Source organism: Cibotium barometz, chromosome 13 (genome assembly GCF_041138505.1).
Source record: "Cibotium barometz isolate CiBa-2024 chromosome 13, ASM4113850v1, whole genome shotgun sequence".
Taxonomy (NCBI): Eukaryota; Viridiplantae; Streptophyta; class Polypodiopsida; order Cyatheales; family Cibotiaceae; genus Cibotium; species Cibotium barometz.
The window spans coordinates 17,887,661-17,910,027 of NC_141058.1; the positions used below are offsets into that span (position 1 = coordinate 17,887,661).

A 22,367-nucleotide genomic window follows, 5' to 3' on the forward strand; every position below is an offset into this window, starting at 1 on the left:
CTCCTCCCTTACGAGAGTTCACTAGAGAGGGACCTTCAACATCAAAGTGGACCACTGCTAGTAGCCCGACTCTAGCACCAAGATATTGTCCTACACCAAAAGTGCGACCACCACAGGTCACACCACAGCAACATTTTTCTCACTATGACAATCGGAGGAGAGGGGAGCCAACTCGGCCTCCTATAAATGCACCTCCTGAAATGCGGGTGACAAGATCTTTGGAGGGGTTTGGTGAGGCTGGTAATAGGGAACCCACACCAATTTTGGATTCATGTGGACCATCTTACCAAAGAGAGGAACAATTCCCACTGAGAGTGAGAGGCCGTAGGCCCTACGATGAGTATTCAAGACAAGTAAGGCCATCAACTCTTCAGAAACTGGTAAAGAAGTATGAAGGGTCGGGAGATCCATACGACCATGTAGCAGCATTTAGGCAAGCAGTTCGAGCTGAGCAAGTGGCTGACAAGCATACTCAAATTGAAGGATTTGGGCTTACTCTTGAGGGAAAGGTTCTTGCTTGGTTTCAGGCACTAGAGGCTTCAGACAAATCTTCTTTACGAGTTCTGGAAGAGAGATTCATTGCTGCTTTTTCCTTGATGGGAATTCAACATGACACGGTAGCACACATCTACTCTTTCAAGCAAGGTGAGAATGAGAGTGTTAGAGACTGTGTAAATAGAATGAAGCAGTACATTAATCGTTGCCCAGAAGATGAGAAGCCCGCCCAGAGTCGATTAATTTCTCTCTTCTTAAAAGGACTCAAAAATTCAACATTGCATACACATCTCTATGCGAAGAAGCATACAAATTTCAATGAGTGTTGCCATGATGCTATGGATTTCACCGATAACTTCAAATTCCAAGATGGTTCTGGCCCTGAGGTGAAACCTAGAGATCAGTGGGGTGATGACCAAAGTTCAGGGTCTAGCGCGCTAGTAAATCCAGACCAGATAGCTAACCTAGTACTAAGGAGATTGGGACAGATATATCGCCCACCCATGCAGCCACAACAAGAGCAGCAACGAATGAGGAGTGTACTACCTACAGGTCCTCATCTTTGTGGAGCATGTGGCGGTAACCATAAAACAGAGGAATGTAATACCTTTTCTCCTCTAGTCACAAACCAATCCACAAAAAAGTGGTGCCAAGCCTGTGCTTGGAACTTTACCCATACCACACAGGAATGTACTCGCATTGCAAGAATGAGACAGGAACGTGAGCAGCCAAGGGGAGGAGTGGCTCCACAAATGTATCAACAGTATACTAATTTTGAACGTAAGCCACCGATGGCACAAGAGCAAGCACGACCTGTTCTTGGTGCCCAACCTCCTGCTCCTGGGACTGCTCCTGTGAGGGTTGTTGACTACGACAATTCAAATATGTGTAGAGACTTGGTAAACCCAGGCTATGTGGAGGAGGAATACGCATCATATTCATCCAAGGAAAATCTCTTTGAAAGTCCCGCATACCCAAGCCAAGCATTGGAGATTCAACCAGGGGAACAAAATTCTTTGATGTTGCTAGGCGGCTACCAACCTAGGACTCCAGGCCCCTCAGGTCAATGGCAGCAAAGGAAAGTAGAAGCCAAACTAATGGGCCCCTGTTATGAGTGCGGAGAACCCCATTGGGCTCGTGATTGTCCACATCGCTCAAGGCAAGCATCTTGATCCAATATAACAGTACAACAGTTTCCACCAATTGAAAGATATTGTCTAGGGTGTTGTGTAGAACACTTCCCAAAGGATTGTCTGCTGAAACCACATGAGGAAGGCACCTCTCAACCAAAGGTCTCACTCAACCTTGTAGGGGCAGTTCCATCACCACCTTGATCTGAGAATGAGGATGTCGTGCCACTTAGAGTCATGACTAGATCACAGACACGAAATGCCGAAATACAGACTGATGAGACACCTCGAACTAGGGATGCAAAGACAAATCTAGTGGACAAGACCCTACAGTCCAATAGAAAAAAGACCACTAGGAGGAAAAAGAACCGAAACAAGCGAACTAAAAGTGCATCCACTAGTTCTCAAGAAGCCTCTAAACAAAACATGAGGGATAAAACTTTTACATCCCGAGAAGTGCATGAGGAGCATCAACCTCAACCTAGGCCTAGTGCTAAACAAGATGAGGCTAGTACGACTGAGGATAGTTCTGGGGGTTCTGTTTTTGTGGATAAGGTGAATGAGACTCTAGATGCCATCATTGATGCTCATAGAAGTCGCATTGCAGCTTTATCTGAGCTACCCAAGAAGCTTCAAGAATACCCAAACCCTCGTGAGGAGAAGATCAATCTAGCTGTACATCAGCAACTCATTAGGGAAGCTCAGTTAATACTTGAGGGACCACCACCACCTATTCCTCGGGGCCCAACCTCTCTTAAGCCAACATTAGAAACCATACCGGAAGTATCATCAAGTCGGGAAATGAAAAGTGAGCTCATTTCACAAGCTCATAGCGAGAGGTCTGCACCAATTGACACCCCATTGAAAGAAGGAATTCTGCCACAACCTAGCCTTGTCTTCCCATGCAATGATGAAGTTATTGATGCTAACGAGGACATGGCAAATGAGATGTGGGCAGCAGTTCATGAGAAAGTTAATGAGAACATGTCTTCTCTTAGTTCACCTCCATTCTCTGAGGTGGATTTTACCAGGGGCACGGAAAATAACTTTAGACGCCCAAGTATCCAGGAGGAAGTTCAAACAATTGTTTCTCCTAGAAGTAAGCATACAATGAAAACCTTACCATCATATCTGGGAGAATATGAGAACTGTTCTCAAACCTTGAAGATACCCTCCATGTATAAAAGGTTGACAAAGGAGAAGGATGTGAGTATCGTGCAAGCTATTTTGTCAGCACTAGTGGCTTGTACCTTACCTTTGCTTGACTTGATAAAAATTCGACCTGAGTTGTGGAATGATATTGCCACATGTTTGTCAGAGCAGGTATTGCTACAAAAGGGTCACCATGAGTGTACTATACACCCCGAGACAAAGCATGTTATGCCAGTTCCTATCAACAAAGTAGGAAAATTTTGTGAGGACGATCAGGGAAATGCTACCCTCCCATTAGAAGTGCGAAAAGTAGCTTCAACTGCAATACTTGATAGTGGTGCAGGAGTGGGCATTGTGACAAGGTCCATTTGGGAAAAGTGGGGAAAACCAGCTATTAGGAGTACCAGGATGCGCTTGCAGCTAGCAGATGGAAGCTTAGAACATCCCCTTGGGCTGCTTGAGAACATATTGGTCACCACATGTGGGATTGAATATGAGCACACCTTTGCAGTAGTGGATTTTGGAAAACATCCAAACTATGAAGTGATATTGGGTAGACCATTCATGCGACAATTTCAAATGATTCAAGATTGGGGATACAATTATTTGTACCTCCGACATGATTCTGTCATCACAAGAGTCAACCTAAGGAATCACTCATATCGTGATGTAACAAGGTCTCCAATAGATGAGTTTGATTCTGCTTCGTCTGAGAGCTCAAGAGTTACATTGTCAGACGGGCGAGAAGATCTGTGGATGTGTGGAGCCTCATGTAGGGATTTCAACACTGAGAGACTTAAGGGTAATCAAAGTGTATCAGATGAGGCATACATTCCACAACCCTTCCCTGAGCATTTAATTGATCCACTAGAATGGAGTCATGTCCTTGCAACATTATCGACATGTGCTTTACCTAAGCCAATTGAATTTTGTGACTCAGATGGATATGATATTATTCCTATACGAATGGTACAACCACGTGACCTTCTAGATGATTTGTACTATAGGAATGCATCCACAATAGCACTGCATGTCGAGGAAGTCTCAGAAGAGGATTTAACACTCGAATCTGCTAATGATGCTGATAAGGAAGATGGATGGGACTCTGATTTTAATAATGATGTGACAATCCCTGAGGAAGAGTTAGGAAAGGCACGCCTACTCTTGAGAGGAAGGGAGGTTCAAGTAGAGATCCCTCGAAGCCGACCTAAACGTAAATGCTGTAAGAGCCATAAAAGAATCCGTAAACAAGATGAGAGGGAACGACGTGAAAGACTACAAAAAGAAAAGGAGGAGTCTAAGAGTGAACACTCTCGACCACCACCTCACTTCTCAGGAAAGAACGGATATCTATACTATGTCCAAGCACAAGATAGTATCAAAGACCGAGTAAAACGATCAGATGGATTCCAAGCAGGAGAAAAGCTAAAAACTGTTAGCAAAAATCGTAAAAAAACGAAGAAACAAAAACCAAAACTCAAGTCTAAAACCGATTCAAAAGAGAGTGTCGGAAGTGCAAAGACAACGGTTGAACAAAAAAATCCGATGCAAGATGGCAAAGGAGAGCTCAAAACCGCATGGTCTTCAATGAGTGAAGACTCAAGTGGACAAGAACAAGGTCTCAATGTTCCTCCCAATTTCACACAGTACACTCTTCAAGATCGGAAGATTGTTCTTCAACAGCCCATGCGACAAAAACCAAGCATGCCAGGGGTTTCATACGATGGTCCAGAAGATGCAAAAAAGATTGATATTGCTAAGCCAGGAGAAGAGCCTCGCTATGTGTGGATTGCCACAGACTTGTCCTTAGATGAGGAGAAGTTATTAATACAAACAATAAAGGAGTATCGCGATGTTTTTGCTTGGAGTTATAAAGACCTCAAAGGAGTTGATCCAAGCATATGTCAGCATACAATTCCATTGCGAGAGGATGCAAAGCCCTCCAAGCAACGTCCTTATACTTACAATGAGAATTTTGCACGGAAGATAAAGGATGAAATAGACAAGCTCTTAGAGGCAGAATTTATCTATGAGATTGAACACACTGAATGGGTCTCCCCTATTGTAGTGGTGCCCAAGAAAAATGGAAAACTTCGAGTATGTGTAAATCTCAAGAAGGTAAATGCAGCTACTGTGCGTGATCATTACCCACTTCCAATCATGGATCATGTTCTGGAACGAGTTGCAGGGAAAAAGACATATAGTTTCTTGGATGGATTCTCCGGTTACAATCAAGTGTCAATTGATCCAAAGGATCAACACAAGACAGCCTTTGCTACTGAAGATGGCATCTTTGCCTATCGTGTTATGCCATTTGGTCTAACAAATGCACCAGCAACCTTTCAGCGGTTAATGAGTCATGTATTCAAGGAGTACCTTAGGCAATTTCTTGAGATCTTCATGGATGATTTATGTGTTCACTCACAAGAGCGTGATGATCATATAGAACACCTCAGACTTGTGTTTCAAAAGTGTCAACTTTATCGTATATGCTTGAATCCTGACAAGTGCAAATTCATGGTAAGACAAGGAAAAATTTTGGGCCATATTGTTTCTCGCAATGGGATTTCAACAGATATGGATAAAATTGATGTCATTGTCTCATTACCTCGGCCTATCAACCCTAAAGGGGTACAAACATTCATGGGACATTGTGGCTATTACTGTAGATTCATCTACATGTACGCTGTCCTAGCCAGACCATTATATGCTCTTCTTGTAAAGTTTAATTGGACTGATGAGTGTGAGGAATCCTTTGAAAAGTTGAAGCAAGCATTAGTGACTGCACCCATCTTACGAGCACCAGATTGGAACCAAATCTTTCATGTCCATATTGATGCTTCAAACTTTGCAATTGGATGTATTTTGGCTCAATCGGGAGAACATAATAAGGATTTCCCAATCTCATATGCTAGTCGACAGTTGAACAATGCTGAGAAGAATTACACCACAACAGAAAGAGAAGGTTTGTCCATGATATATGCAGTGAAAAAGTTTCGCCATTACCTTTTGGCAAACAAATTCATATTTTTTGTGGACCATCAAGCATTGCTATATTTAGTCAATAAGCCTTGTGCAACTGGAAGGATTGTGAGGTGGTTTATCATCCTTCTTGAGTTTGATTTTGAAGTGGCAGTTCGAAAAGGAACAACTCATCTTAGGGCAGATCATTTGTCTCGAATCACCTCTGGCGAAGCTCCTGTGGGTGTGGATGATGATATGTTAGATTCAACACTTTTCCTTGTAGAGATAGCTCTTAGATGGTCTGAATCCATTTTAGAAATTTTGACAAGTGGGCAGATACAACTAGCGGGTTCTAATGTGGACCTATGGCGACCGTTCAAGTTAATCTCAGGAAGATTATATCGTCAGGGTAATGATGGAGTGTTGCGGCTTATACCTAACCCCGACCAATATGAGGAGATCTTGGAATGGGCACATGCGGGTATCGGTGGAATCCATGCATCAGCTACTACTTGTGTGCGACGTATATCTCAGGATGGGCAATGGTGGCCTACCATGCATGCAGATGCTGAAACATTTGTTCGTAACTGTGCTTCATGTCAAATTCAACAGCCAATTCATAATGTCACATTATTCCAAATTTCAACTACACCAAGTTGGAGTAAGTATATTGTGGACTATCTTCAGCATGGTCATACGGATCAAAAAATTCCTAAACATCGAAAGCATGCTATTAAAGTTGAAGCGGCAAACTATATGCTGATAGAGGGCCAACTCTACAAGAGGGGCAAGGATGGCAACTTACGCATGTGTGTATGTGAAGCTGACTACTTGAAAATCACATGCAGGTGTTGGGGGTGGACACTTTTCGGGCAATACCACAGCTAAGTTGATTAGGTGGTCTGGGCTTTGGTGGCCAACCTTACAAATGGATGCCGAAGAATATGTAAAACGTTGTGACGATTGTCAAAGGACCAAACCTCCCATCACAAAGGATAATATGCCATTGCGGCCTATGTTAAGCACACGTGCTTTTGCAAAATGGGGTATTGATTTTGTCGGTCCCATTAAACCTCCAGCTCGTCACACGCATGCTGAATATATTATAGTCGCAACCGACTATTTGACCAAATGGGTAGAGGCAAAGGCTACAGTCAAAAATGATGCCAGAACCACAGCCAAGTTCTTGTATGAGTACGTGTTTACACGCTATGGCTTACCTATTGAGATCGTTAGTGATCAAGGTGTGCACTTTGTGAATGAGGTCATAGAGTTTTTGCTTCAAGAATTTATGGTAATTCACAAGCGTTCTGCACCCTATCATCCCCAGACCAATGGACAAGCTGAGATACTAACAAGATTCTCTGCACAGCACTCACAAAGATTGTTGAGGGACATAGGACTGATTGGGAGCAAAAGTTGCACTCAGTTCTTTGGGCATATAGGACAGCCTATAAAACATCTGTGGGCACAACCCCATTTGAGCTTGCTTTTGGATTAGACGCAATTCTTCCCATTGAATTTCTTGTACCTACTCTACGAGTAGCTAAACAATTGGATTGGACTGGTCATGAGCTTTCACAACGCATTGATGAATTGGAAAAGCTTGATGAGACCCGCTTATTGGCGGTAATGGGGATGTATGCTGAGAAGAGGAGACAGAAGCAATGGTATGATAGAAATGTAACAACTGGCCGATTCAAAAAAGGAGACCTTGTGCTCTTGTACACACTTAAGAAGCATAAGAGAAAGCTCAAGAAACGTGGCCTAGGACCGTTTGTGATTAATGAGCTTACTCCAAGTGGTGCAGTGCGTTTAGAGACACTAGAAGGTGAGCAAATGCCTAACTTCATTAATGGAAGTCGTCTCAAGAAATACAATGAACCATTAACTGAAGCCATGCTTCAACAGATGCAGGTTGCACAAACACGGAAAGAAGCACTTGACCTACTTAAACGTCAGGCTCAAGAGGAGGCTAAAGCTAGGGTTGCAAAAGCCAAGGAGCGTCGCAAAGCTTCTATGATGGCCTTACAGTTGGCTACTGATGAACCATATGTCGATCCATTGATTATGTTAGATTGAGAAGGAATCAACGATTGATTGCTTGATTGTTGAAGAAGGATTGAGTAGGATTAGAAGTCATTAGTGTGTGGTTAACTAATCTTCTCCCTTTTGGGATAGCCTCTATGCGCTAACCGGGTTGCATTCACGGATTGACGTGTGTGTGGGTTGGAGTGTAGCCTCCGCTATGCTATGATGTCCCAAACACAAAGCTTTGTCCTCGGCTCCTGAAACCGTATCTGTGAGCATTGCCTCTCTAGCGAACCAAGGGATGCATATCCCCTCATCAATCTAGCTTCAACCGCCTTCCGCATCAAGAACTGAGGTCCAACAAAAGTGATCCCAAGGTATACATATGAGGTAACTGATGGGAGTTAGGATTAGGGTTAGAGATTCATGTGGGAGACATATACAGAGAACAAGAAGGGAGAGAGAGAGAGAGAGTTGTGGGGATAAGTCAACTCATCAAGATGAGTTGTGGGGATAAGTCAACTCATCAAGATGAGTGTGTGACTCCCCTATCACACATGTATATTGCACTAGTACACATAGTGCACTTAGTACATTAAAAGTACTAAGTGTACTATGTACTATAACTTATGGGCTTGTACACACTATAAGGGTGGGCATAATGCCTTTATCCCAACAACCTCCCACTTAAAGGCAAAGTGCCCTTAAGTAAAGGAAAAGAAAAAATCAGCATGTACATGATAATATACAAGGCCATATCAAGGCTGAAACTGGCCTCATCCAATGCCCATCAAGTGTCTGCAATGAGCAAACCGCTCCGGAGGCAAACTCTTTGTCAATAGATCAGCCGGGTTGTCATCCGTATGAATCTTAACAAGCTGAATTTGCTTGTTCTCTATCACCTCTCTGATGAAGTGATACTTCACATCCACATGCTTCGTCTTTGCATGAAAGACAGGGTTCTTTGCCAACTGGATTGCACTCTGACTGTCACAATGCAACAATGGAATATCCCCTGTATATCCCAAATCAACCACTAACCGAGATAGCCATAATGCCTCCTTGCAAGCCTCTGTGGCTGCAATATACTCGGCCTCTGTAGTAGATAAGGCAGTGCACTTCTGCATCCTGGATATCCATGACACAGCACCTCCTGTGAATGTAAAAACATAACCGGTAGTAGACTTCCGGTTATCTGGATGACCGGCATAATCCGAATCCGTGTAACCATGCACTAATGCATCCTGTTTGCCAAAGCAAATGCACATATCCTGTGTGCCCTTCAGGTATCTCATGACACCTTTCACTGCTTCCCAATGCTTCTTGCCAGGGTTGGCCATGTATCTAGAAACCACTCCCACTGCAAATGCAATGTCCGGCCTAGTAGCAACCATGGCATACATGAGACCGCCACAAGCTGAAGCATACGGAATCTTGGCCATATCAGCCCTGCCACTATCTGACTGTGGGCTGTCCATAGCACTGAGTTTCACATATGGAGGCAAAGGAGTACTAGTCTTCTTCCCCCCATCCATATTGAACCTCTGCAAAACTTTGCCAATGTATTCCTTCTGAGACAAATACAACACATGCTAATTTCTGTCCCGAAGTATCCGCATACCCAAAATGTGATTTGCATCACCCAAATCCTTCATATCAAAGGTTTGATGCAGCCTCTTCTTCAAAGCATCCATCTCTTTACGAGATTTCCCGGCAATCAACATATCATCAACATACAAGATGAGGATCAATAGACTGCCATCCAAAGCTTTCTTGGTGTACAAGCAGTGATCTATGTCACTTCTCCTGAAATTCTCGGATTTCATGAATGTATCAAATTTGTGATACCATTCCCTTGGTGCCTGTTTGAGCCCATAAAGACTCTTTTTCAGCTTGCATACAAGCTTCTCCTTTCCACTCACTGCATAACCCTCTGGCTGTTGCATATATATCTCCTCATGGAGATCACCGTGAAGAAAAGCAGTCTTCACATCCATCTGAATCAAGTCCAGATCATCATGCGCAACCAAAGCTAACACAGCTCTAAGTGTGGTCATTTTGACCACTGGAGAGAAGATCTCCTCAAAGTCCACACCATACTCCTGCTTGAAGCCCTTAGCCACTAACCTGGCTTTGTATCTTGGCTTTGCATCAGGTGCAACTTTGAGCCTGTAAACCCACTTGCATGGCAAAACCTTCTTGCCTGCAGGCAAATGCACCAACTTCCATGTTCCATTTTTGTGCAGAGAATCCATCTCTGACTTCATGGCACGCTCCCAAAGAGCCTTGTCTGCCCTCTGTAAAGCCTCCTTATAACATGAGGGCTCCCCACAGTCAGTGAGCATCAAGTAGTCAACCCCTGGAACAAACCTGTCAGGGGCTCTGGAGGGTCTTGTGGACCTCTGTACCCAATGACCATCATTTGCAGGTTGCTGTCCAGCCTGCAAATCACCCATTGGTGGCTCCTGTTCCATGCCATAAGGCTGAAAAATCATGCCCGGTATCTCCTCTAACTGTGGTATATCCATAGGGATATCTTCTGCCATCTCTGGCTGTCCATTTGGACCATTTTCAGCACCATTTAAGGGCTGGTTTTGCTGCTGTAATGGCTGATTTACAGCCCTTGGTTGTTGTCCATGATGTCCATCATCATCAAAGATGACTCTGCTAGGCTCCTGTTGCCTTGCAGGCTCCTTATACATGCATGTTTCATAAAAAATGACATCATTGTTGCGTATAATCTTTTTATTCACGGGATCCCAAAGTCTATACCCCATTTCACCTTTGTTACCATATCCTAGGAATATGCATTTGTGAGACTTAGGATCGAGTTTGGTGCGCATTTCCCTGCGTATGTGCACGTACGCAACGCAACCAAACACTCTCAAGTGCTTGTATGACGGAGGCTTCCCTGTCCATACTTCCTCTGGCACTTTCCCATTAAGCCTCGTGTTAGGTGACCTATTTATAAGGTGAACGGCTGTCATAATAGCTTCAGCCCAAAAACCATGAGGTAATGCAGCATGTGACAACATAGAACGGACCTTCTCCTGAATGGTCCTGTTCATCCTCTCTGCTGTCCCGTTTTGTGAGGATCATAAGGAGTAGAGAGCTCCCTCTTGATGCCTTTAGCATCACAAAAGTCCTGAAACTGTTTGGACATATACTCTCCACCATTGTTGGAACGCAAAGCCTTCAGTGTTTTGCCAATTTGATTCTCAACATGAGCAACAAACTTCTGAAACACTGAGAATGTATCACTCTTCAAACGAAGAGGATAAACCCACACCTTGCGTGTGGCATCATCAATAAAAGACACAAAATATTTTGTCCCTCCCAAAGAAAGCTGAGGCATCTCACATACATCAGTATGCACAAGCTCTAACTGAGCATCTTTCTGTCCAAGAGCTTTCTTGTGGGGGCACTGTAGTTGCCTACCATATATACAATGCTCACAAAACTGAAAACTTGAAAATTTTAGAGAAGGCAAGTAACCCAAACGAGACAATTGCTCCATTCCTTTGACACTCATGTGTCCCAACCGGCTATGCCACATAGAGATTTCCGGCAGCTCGGTTGCATTTACATTAGCATGGTGACAAACACCTGCATGCATGAAGTAAAGAGTGTTTACCTTAGAGCCTCTGGCAACAACCAGTGAGCCCTTACTAATCTTCCACTTTCCACGACCAAATGTGGTAACATAATCAGCATCATCAAGCTGTCCAGTAGAAAGCAGATTCTTCTTGATCTCAGGCACATGCCTGACATCATGGAGCATAAGTTGTGAGCCATCTGAAAACACAAGCCTCACATCACCTCTGCCAAGAATCTTGCATGCATGGTTATCACCCAAATAAACCACTCCTTCATTGCCAGCAGTATACCTGACAAACAAGTCTCTGCAACCTGTGACATGAAAGGAGGCACCTGAATCAATGATCCATGAGTGCATACCATGACCACCTGTAAGAAGTGAATGGGCATCAAGTGAAGACGTAAATAGGACCTCATCCTCACTGTCACCTGCATGTGACACATTGATTTCTTCAATCTTGACTCCACTTTTGCCCTTTGGCTCTACATCTTTGTCTTTGTCTTTGCCTTTTCCCTTTTCCTTTTGATCATTTTTCCATTTGTAGCATTGCTTTTTGATGTGTCCCTTCTTGCCACAATAATGGCATTCCAAGTCCTTTTTGGAGCGGGACTTGCTCCTTCCCTGTTCTTGGCTTTTACCCCTTTGCTGGGATCTCCCACGTGCATTCATTGCATTGGACTTTCCAACGGAATTGTTCTTCCTGTTCATCTCTTCTTGAAGAAGAGCACCCTCAACATCTGCATATGATAGCATAGCATTCGAATTGCTAGTGGCTGTCTTGAATGTGTTCCAACTCTCTGGCAAAGTGCATAAGAGAAAGGTGGCTTTGAACTCATCGTCCATTGCCAACTTTTGATTTATAACTTGGCTGACAATACCATTAAACTCATTTAGATGGGCTGTCATAGACGCCCCTTCCTTCATCTGAAGGCCTATGAGTTTCTTCAACCAATACACTTTGCTGGAGGCACTTTGCTGGGCATACAAGTCTTGCAATCTCTGCCACATTCCCCAAGCTGTCTTCTCTTCACGAATGCTGAAAAGTAATAAGTCTGACACAGACAACATGATAGTAGATCTTGCCAGCTCATCCATATCTTCCCACTCTTCAGCAGTAAGAGAAGCGGGCATTACACCCCTTTCTTTGATAGGCTTGTGCTGCTTCTTCTGGAGCAACACATTATAGCACTGGGTTTGCCAAATATCATAGTTATGTGAGCCTTCAAGCTTCTTGATGTGAAGCAATGAAGAGCTCTCACCTGTGGTTGCCATAGCAATATGCAACCTGTCAATGCCTGACTCCCTGCAAAATGTGCAAACACTGCACCAAAAGCACACAAAGTGCTAACAGTTGTTCTCCCAAAGTTTATCTCCCACTGCGGAAGCAAGAATGCAACTTTTCTCCCACTGTATGTGATGAAATCACCAAAATCTGGTTGCTGCAGATTTAGGACAGCACCTTAAATGTGCTCTGTTGCCCTTCCAAAGTACTGTACAGCAGTACTAAGTGCTCACCAATGATGTACCAAACCTGTACCGGCAAGTACAGCAGCTGAAATTGAACCTTTTGCTCACTCAAATCAATGTGCAGCCATGCCAAAACTTGCACAAAGCTGTGCCAAATCTGTACCAGCAGGTACAGTAGCAATAAATGCTCTCCTAGCTGTCCAAATGAGTGAAAATCAGACTTTTACAGTCCCGAACACTGCATACAACAGTTTCGAACAAAAATTGGGCAAAAGCTCCTTGACTGCAAGCTGATTTTTGAGGATTCAAGGCATAAATGTCTTGCCTGCTGCTTTGCCAAGCTCAACCAGCATACGATCTTGAAAAGCCCCTTGATTTAAGATCAATTGCTGATCATACATGGTACATTGACGCACATGAAGGCATCCAGAGTCTTCACAGTGCTTCCCCCTGGCCACATATACATCCAATACATGAAAGCCCCTTGATTTACAGGCACATTGAGTGCTTGTCAGGCATCAACACGTTGCCCAAAGCATCAACTGCGAGTGCCTACATGCAAATCAATCCAATCGGCACAAAAGCCCCTTGATTTGCACTGCAATTTTGCCCGAATGTGCGATTTCTCACATCATACAGCATGTATGAATGCTTAATTGCACAAATACATCAAAAGCCCCAAATTTCGACAACCAATTTCCTGCAAATTGATCCTGATTGTGACCAATCTCACCCAATTTTGCCAATTTTGCTCAAAATTGAGCAATTCGCCACCTGTACTTGCTCAATTAATGATTGTACCTGCTCAATTGCAAATCCCAAAAAAAAAATTGAGGCAAATACCTTGTAATTTTCTGATTTTTTTTTTTGTTGCAGGAAAGGGGGTGATGATGCTGCTGCTGTGCAGGTGGGCAATTGAAGGAGCTGATGCTGCTTCAGTCAAAGTTGAAGCCAAAGGTAGTGAGGAGAGCTTTGTTGCAGATGACAATAGCGACGGATGATATCACAGAGAGGCTGAGGGCTCCGACTGTTCCAAGCTGCCGACTGCCAGTTGGTGAGGCGAGTTGCAATGGAGCGCAGCACCAAAAGCGCCGACCCGACTCCTCCAACTACGCGTTGGTGAGGCGAGTTGCGATGGAACGCAGCACCAAAAGCGCCGACCCGACTCCTCTTTGCGCTACGGGTATGCACGTAGGCGTGTTCGCCTGTTGTATTGACGCCCGCCTGCCTAATGGATAGCACTAGCACTACACGCGACGGGCCTTCCTCTTGCTCGTTGCTGTGCTTGATTGGCTGCGCTTGGTTGTCAAAACTGCAAGCACTCACACGCGCACGACTGCAAGCGCACGAGTGGTGAATTCCAGCCTCGCTTCTTTGTTACACTTTGTGGCCACCAGCGCCTTGCTGCTTGGCTGTTGGCTATGGCGCTCCTATCGCGTATCAGCCCAAGCTTCTTACTCGTCCCAGATATGCCACCATGGCCTCTGCACCTTGTAGCGCTACATGCTTCTTGGACCAACGCCTCTTACTGTGCTATCTGGTGGGCGCTGCTGCTGCTGTTGCTGCTGTAGGCGCCTGGTTGGTAGGTACAGTAGCGCTTTAGGCTTGTACATCAGCAGAGATGCACAAAGAATACGAGCCGAGTGTGCTGCACCGGAAAATGGCAAGCTCTAGGGCAAAGGGGGAGAATCAAGACAGCACTGGCTCTGATACCAGTTGAATGGGAGAGAGAATTAGGGTTAGAGATTCATGTGGGAGACATACACAGAGAACAAGAAGGGAGAGAGAGAGAGAGAGAGTTGTGGGGATAAGTCAACTCATCAAGATGAGTGTGTGACTCCCCTATCACACATGTATATTGCACTAGTACACATAGTGCACTTAGTACATTAAAAGTACTAAGTGTACTATGTACTATAACTTATGGGCTTGTACACACTATAAGGGTGGGCATAATGCCTTTACCCCAACAGTAACATACTCCATAGGCTCTTCTGACTTTGACCTTGACTTCAATTTTTTTGTTTGAACACCTTCCACTGTTGATCTCCACCTCCAAGTCTTATTGAAGAATTGAGCATCTGTTCCAATGCTATCTCCATGCCTGATATCCCTTACCCTTAACACAACGGTGGGTCACGTGCAGGAACTGATCATGCTTGTTGCTAATGGATACATATTTGGTGCAATGTATTTGAGGAGTCTTTCTCGTGGTTCTGCTTTCTTTCTTTTTTCGGAAACAAGATCCAAAGGATAGCCAAAAGTGCCCATGAATAAGCTGGGACACTCTTTTGAAAGCGATGAAGTGTTACCTGCTGTGTACAAGGGACTTAAGGTCTTTGTGATCTTGGATGTTGGTGCAACAAAAGAAAATATTCAAAAGAAAGAAAAATTCTAATATTCGTGCTATAGAGTTGTAACTTGTGATGCTAGGCATCAAATACATTCAACTCAACTAAAAATAGGCATTTGTTTTTGGTTTGGGTTTGGAATAAAACACACCCCAAGTGAGCCCACTTACCTAAGTTTCCGCCCAAAGAACTACACATACATAAGCATATATCCGTGAAGCAATTCAAGTACTTGTTATTCATGGTTGCAAAAGATCAAACAATACCATGAGGATAAAGATGAATTCGGCCAGCACTCGCCACCCAACCATAGGCTACAAAGCGGATACAAGGCTTTGCCACCCCCGAGATAGAGGCCCCACAACCCTGGTCCAATGCGCATCCCAAAAGCATGCACTTCGGTCCTCACAATTGTCGTCGATGTGGCTAGCCGATGGGCTAACCAATAGCTGGGCCCTTGGGAGACCCCACTCCCAAGGTTTGAGTCTCATGGAGGATCTCTCCTAAAATGAGCTTCAACCCAACTATATAGCCCAATAATCCAATTCACATAATACTGAATTGTCCAGCCTTCATGCTAGCCTTGTTATGTCCAAACAACAGGACATGACAATCTCCCCCTCCTAATGAGAGAAGGCAGAAATCACCTTAGAGAGAGAGAGAGAGAGAGAGAGAGAGAGAGAGAGAGAGAGAGAGAGAGAGAGAGGCTCATTGCCTTTTTTTACTCTCTCTCTAGGTGCTTGTTCTGATGATGTATCTAGGCATGAAGGACCTTGGTGAAGCAAATGGGTTTGGTTCTGCACTTCTGTTTGGTAAGTGGGTCCTAATCTCCTTTAAATCTCACAGTCAGAAATTGATACATCTTAATTGAGATTTCATTCATTGACTTGTGCAGCTATTCGCCTTGCTACCACAAGAAAAAATGTCGCAGCAGCACCCTTACTGCTGCCCAGTATTGCTGCACTTGGCTATCTTTGTTGGGACATACTTGCAAGCTAGAGTTTATTGACGCTTATGTTTTTCAGGTGAGATCTAGCACTCTAAAGGTGGAAGCCTCCAATTTTGTGGGGAAGGAGTGTTTATATGTTTTTGGAGGCAAAATTGTGTATAGAGAGGGGGGCGATCACTACGAAACCAATTCCCACAAACAATCCTGGAAAGCTGAAGGAATTCCTTCATGGAGTTTTATTGAGATATAAAACAGATGCCAGAGCCCTCTCTGAAGCCAAGCAGGTGCACGCACACATAATTGAGAATGGACTGAACTTGAACCAAGATGTTTTCCTGGGGAATCTCTTGATCAGAGTGTATAATAAATGTGCTAGCCCAGATGACGCTCGCTGGGTATTCGACAGAATGCTCCATAAGAATGTGGTCTCTTGGAACATGATCATTGCAGCATACTGTCAGCATGGCCAGTTTAGCAAAGCCCTCCAACTGTTTGAACAGATGAACACACAAGGTGTAGAGCCAACCAGTGTCACCTTCATCAATACGCTCAAGGCGTGCACCAGCCTGTCTGAGGGCAAGCGAGTCTATGCGTTTATCAAGGACAAGGGTTTTGAATCAGATCTTGTTGTTGGCAATGCATTGGTCAGCATGTTTGGAAAATGTGGAAGCTTGGAGATGGCTGTAAAAACATTCTTGGAGATGCCGCAGCAAGACTTCATCACATGGACCACAATGATTGCAGCGCATATTCAACATGGGCAAGCTGCCGAGGCTATACAATACTTTAAACAGATGGTCTCAGAGGGTGTGAATCCGACCATCATGACATATGCTACCATCCTCAATGCGTGTAGCAGCCCTACAACTTTAGATGAAGGAAGATTGATCCATGCTCATGTAATCAGAGGTGGATATGAGTCACATGAAATCATAGGGTCTGCTCTGCTTACTATGTATGGCAAGTGTGGAATTGTGGATGATGCGCGATGGTTATTCGATGATACTAGTAAACAAGATGTAGTCACATGGAATTCGATGATTTCTGTTTATGTTAGACATGGCTGTAGTAAGAAGGCCCTCCAACTTTTCCAACAAATGCATCACCAATGTGTTAAGCCAAATGGTGTCACCTTTATCAGCACACTAGATGCGTGTACCAGTCTCTCAGCATTTGAAGAGGGTAAGTTGGTCCACAGCTGCATACTTGACTTTGGAGTTGAATCAGCTGCTGCCTGGAATGCCCTACTGAACATGTATGGGAATTGTGGAAGTCAATTGGATGCATTCAGCGTGTTTGACAGAATGCATGTAAAAGATGTGGTCTCATGGACTTCGATGATTCAAGTCTTTGCACAGAATGGCTATTTTGACAAGGCCCTTCAAGTATTTCAATCTATGCAGGAAGAAGGCGTCAAACCTAACAAGGTTACCTTTGTCAACATCCTCAAGGCATCCATTGATTCTGGTGAACTGACCAAAGGCAAGCTGATACACACCCTCATTATCGACAAACAAATGGAGCTGGACATTGTTATTGGCAATGCTCTTATCACAATGTATGGCAACTATGGAAGTCCGATCGATGCATGCAAAGTTTTCACCTCCATGCCTACACGGGATGCTGTATCATGGACTGCAGTGATTGCAGCTTATGCCCAGAATGGCTATCGAAAGGAGGCCTTTGACCTTTTTCCACAAATGCTTAAGGTTGGGGTCACTCCAACCAAGATCACCTACATAAGCATTCTTGATGCCCTTGCCAGTCTCGCCGCGTTAGAAGAGGGCAAGATGATCTACTTTCTGATTGTTGACAGTGGAATGGACTGTAATGTGGTGGTTGGGAACGCCTTTATAAGTTTTTATGCAAAATGTGGGAAGGTGGATGAGGCATTTCATCTGTTCCAGAGACTGCCTGATAAGGATATCGTTTCTTGGTCTGCGATGATTGCAGCATATGCCCACCAAGGTAAAGGCAAAGAGGCTTTCAATCTCTTGTCAAAGATGAAAGGAAAGGGTATTAAGCCCGATGATGTTACCTTTGTTAGCCTGTTCTCTGCTTGCAGCCATGCAGGTCTAATTAATGAAGGCTTTCAATTCTTCTATTTAATGTCTGAAGACTACAAAATCTCAGCGTCTGACGAACATTACAGGTGCATGGTGGATCTGTTTAGCCGGGCAGGCAGGCTTGATGAGGCATTAGCCTTCATCAATAACCTTCCATCTTTTCCCACTGTTGTAGCATGGATGACTCTGCTAGGTGCATGCCGAGTCCATGGTAACACGGAAAAGGCCAAGTGTGTTGCTGAGCATGTCCTCGAGTTGGATTCACAAAACCCGGCTGGCTATGTGATTCTGTCAAACATCTATGTAGCAGCAGGAAAGCAGGTGGAAGCAGATAAGATCAGGAAACTAATGAAGGACAAGGGTGCGAAGGAAGCGTTTGGTGGAATTTATATGGAGGACGATAGTATGATATTGCAGTTGGGGGATGATGTGTAAATCCGTTCTCTGCATTCTAACGAACTTTACGTGACTAAACTTACTCTTGCATTCACACGGACTTTACAACCCTATCATTGCTCATTAATGACTGGGTTCATGATGTTGCAGTTGGGGGATGTGTAATTGCATTCAAACGGACTTTACAAGACTGAGCTTACTCTTACATGTAACCTATGCTCCTCTTTCCCCCTTCTTGTTGAACATAGACAAGGACTCATGAGAAAGTTGCCCAATGAAGAGCTGGGCCGAGGGAAGAGAAACCATTGATAGGGACGCAACGGAATGTATAGCTAAACACAAGAACTGGGCCAAAGGATTGACAAGGGACGGGGATGTTTAGTTGACTGAAACCTAGGGCAAAGGGAAGGATGCTGCACAGAAACCAATTGCACATCACCTTACAGCTCCTCTCTCTCTCTCTCTCTCTTTCTGTCTGTCTCTATAAAGTGTGGCCTTGCAAAAGCATGTAAATAATAAAAGTAAAGGGGAACACAATAAAATTGTATCTCCCTCATATTTTTCCTTTTTTCCCCCCCCAATTTCCTCAATTTTTCAATTTCCCCTAAATTCCTAGTTTTTCATTTCCTTGTTTTGAGCTGTTATCATAGCAACCATTGCAGCTATGATTCAAGCATATCTACACCAGTGCAAGGACAAGATTAATCCTGTATAGGATATCAAGTCCCAAAACATTCTTCTGGACAATCGTTGTTTCACGAAAGTAGGGAATTTCTAGTTGGCTAGGATCATGGCAGGGATGAGTTCACTAGGCTTAGGAGAGATTTCAGCAACTTAACCTATATATTACCTAGAGCTAAATCTCAAGCTAATAACACATCCAATTAAAAATAACTATAGCTCAAGTTTAAGGAGACGTCAAGATTTAATACTCGTTAATATACTTTGCATTTAAAAAAAACAATTGTTTCCATTCGTTTGTTGCAGTAATTAAAGTGTACTTTCTAGATTTCCAAAGCGCGCACGCACATAACAAGAGCTTCTTGTGTATGGAGCTTCTTGAGTAGATATGTGTTCTCTTTTGTTTGAGTTTACTATCTTGAGCGGAATGAAGCAAGAGTTATGGAAAAGGGGTGGAGCTTGGCTGCTTGTGAGCTTGAGCTGCGAGTAAGAGGTGAAGCATGAGGCCCAGTTGGAGAGAAATCCCTTCCATTATCATCTCGAGGACCTTGGAGAGGAGTAGCTAGTGTGATGGCTCTTTTGTTCGGGACAAAGCACCTCAACATGTGCTTGAAAGCACGACTGATGATAAGAGATAGAGAACAAGAGAGTCTCAATTGATAAAAAGATGGAACCCCAAGACTCTGACTTATGAGAGTGAGACAACCCTTATTTATACAAAACCTTGGGTCTTAAAAAGCCAAAAAGCAAACTCTGTAAATGTGACCATCTATTAACGTGCATCTCTAAATATGCCATAATCCAAATTAATGCTTATCTTAAGCCAGTGACTTTATAGCAGATCATCCCAAGACGAGATTCAACGAATCCAAGCTTCTAAGCGGTATAGATTTACAATGTTCTCTTGATCTTAACATCAATTTAATATGAATTCACATGACAAAAATCTTGTTATCATTTATCCCACCAAGTTGACAGTACGGATGTACTTATAAACTTGAAAAGTCTTCATGCACTCCAAGGTAGTTGATGAAGATCCATTGACGATGAACTATGTCAATCTCTCCTTGACGAAAACATCTCAAAAGTAGCCGATCTCTAGTGTCGCATCTCAAACACATCTTTGTATTTAACCTCTATGGATGACAAACTGATTGTATCCTGCTTCTTAGAACACCATGAAATGGATTTTGCACCATGAAAGAATTCATTGCCACTAATACTTCTTCTATCCATCAGACAAACTGCATAGTCAGAATCACCAAATCTGTGTAGACTAAGTGTGTCACCCTCATATAAGATATCCTAATTTTGAGTGCCTTCCAAATATCTGAGCACTCTTTTGGCTGCAATCCAATGAGAATTTGGGGTTCTACATAAACTTAGCAAGACCATGTATTGCAAAACAAAGGTCAAGCTTAGTGATAGTCAAGTAAATGAGAGAACCAATGAGTTACATGTACAAAGTAGTATGAGAAGAATGACCTGATTCATCCTTTGTCAGCTTTCAGAGTCGCTTCCATTGGTGTAGACACTGGCTTGTAGGGCTCCATACCAAGCTTCTTGAGAATAGTCTGCAGGTACTTTTGCTGAGAGATGAAGATACCACCTGCTGAGGTCCCAGCTACTTTAATCCTAGGGATATAGTGTAGGTATCCAAGGTCTTTCATATCAAACTCAGCTGAGAGTTTGGATTTGACAGCTGCAACCATGGCTTCATTGTTTGTTGTCAAAACCATATCATCAACATAGAGAAGAACAATAACAATGTTCTTACGTTTCACCATGTAGTAAATAGTATAATTTGCATTACTCTTTTGGAAACCTTGAGCTCTAAGATGCTCATCAATTCTACCATACCAAGCTCTTGGAGCTTGTTTCAAACCATACAAGCTCTTTTGCACCTTGCAAACAAGATACTATGTTCCGACTTTGATAGAACTTGCAGGCTGCTACATGTAGACTTCTTCCTTAAGCTGGCCATTGAGGAAGTCATTGTTGACATCCATTTGTCACAATAGGCTAGAGAAAGGAATAACCTGATGGAATTCATCTTGGCTAACTGGAGTAAAGGTCTCTTCATAATCAACCTCCTATTTTTGCAAACCTTTAGCCACAAGTCTTGCTTTGTACTCGTCTATCTTCCCTTCCTTGTTGTACTTCAGCTTGTAAATCTATTTGTACCCTATTGCCTTCTTATTGGGTAGAAGCTCACACAGATCCCAAGTGTGATTTTTGTGCACGGCAGTCATCTCTTTATCCATTACATCTGTCCATTCTTTCTTATCGTAGCATCTTCATAGAAGAGGGGTTCATCATGCTGCACGGCAATCATCTCTTTATCCATTACATCTGTCCATTCTTTCTTATAGTAGGCATCTTCATAGAAGAGGGGTTCATCATGCTGCATTAGTGATGTTAAGAGAGCACAATCTGTTTATTCAAAGTTTAAATTATTACCTCTATGATATGTTAATCTTTGGGGCTGCCTTCTGTCTCTAGTAGGCCTCCCAATGGCTACTTGGTGGGCATCATTTTGTTCCTCTAGTTCTTCAATGGAGTCCTCCAAAGGTGTAATCTCCCCTTTGAGGGAAGCTGATGTAGAAGGGGTTTATGCATCTAATGGATGAGCCGATGTCCAGTTGGCAATCTCATCAAATATTACATACCTTGACATAAATGTTTCCTTTTTGATTGGATCATAGAGTTTGTAAGCCTTGTGCGCACTACTATATCCAACCAACACACTTTCTTGACTTGTCATCAAGCTTCTTTCTATTTGCATCTAGAATATGAGAAAAAGCTAAACAGCCAAATATTTTGAGATGATGTACCTAAGGCTTGAATCCATGAAAAGCTTCATATGGGGTGATGCCCAGGAGTGCTTCAGTTGGGGATCTGTTCATCAAGTAGCATGCTGTGTTGAGAGCTTCAGCTTGGTAGGTGTTGGAGAGGTTCTTCTTCTTTAGCATACACTTGGCTCACTCAAACAGGACTCTATTCTTTCTCTCAACAACTCCACAACCTCCCCTTCTGTTCTTGAAATTATTCCTCTCTAAAATAGGAGAAAGATCTTGTTTTACCCTG

General features: G+C 43.4%; 1 protein-coding gene across 2 annotated transcripts in view; it reads left to right on the plus strand.

Moving 5' to 3' along the window:
- LOC147632439 (pentatricopeptide repeat-containing protein At5g39350-like) overlaps positions 1–19,151 on the plus strand; it is a 40,608-nt gene extending 21,457 nt beyond the window's left edge. Inside the window, exons 1-2 of one of the 2 annotated variants that reach the window (XM_086807268.1) lie at positions 15,923–16,000; positions 16,214–19,151. In XM_086807268.1, the coding sequence (XP_086663394.1) occupies positions 16,272–18,638 (2,367 nt within the window). In that variant the 5' untranslated portion in view covers positions 15,923–16,000; positions 16,214–16,271 and the 3' untranslated portion in view covers positions 18,639–19,151. Of the gene's footprint in view, positions 1–15,922; positions 16,001–16,213 lie in introns of those variants that run through there. The other variant, XM_086807267.1, reaches the window with a different exon arrangement.
- The last annotated feature ends 3,216 nt before the right edge of the window (positions 19,152–22,367 follow it).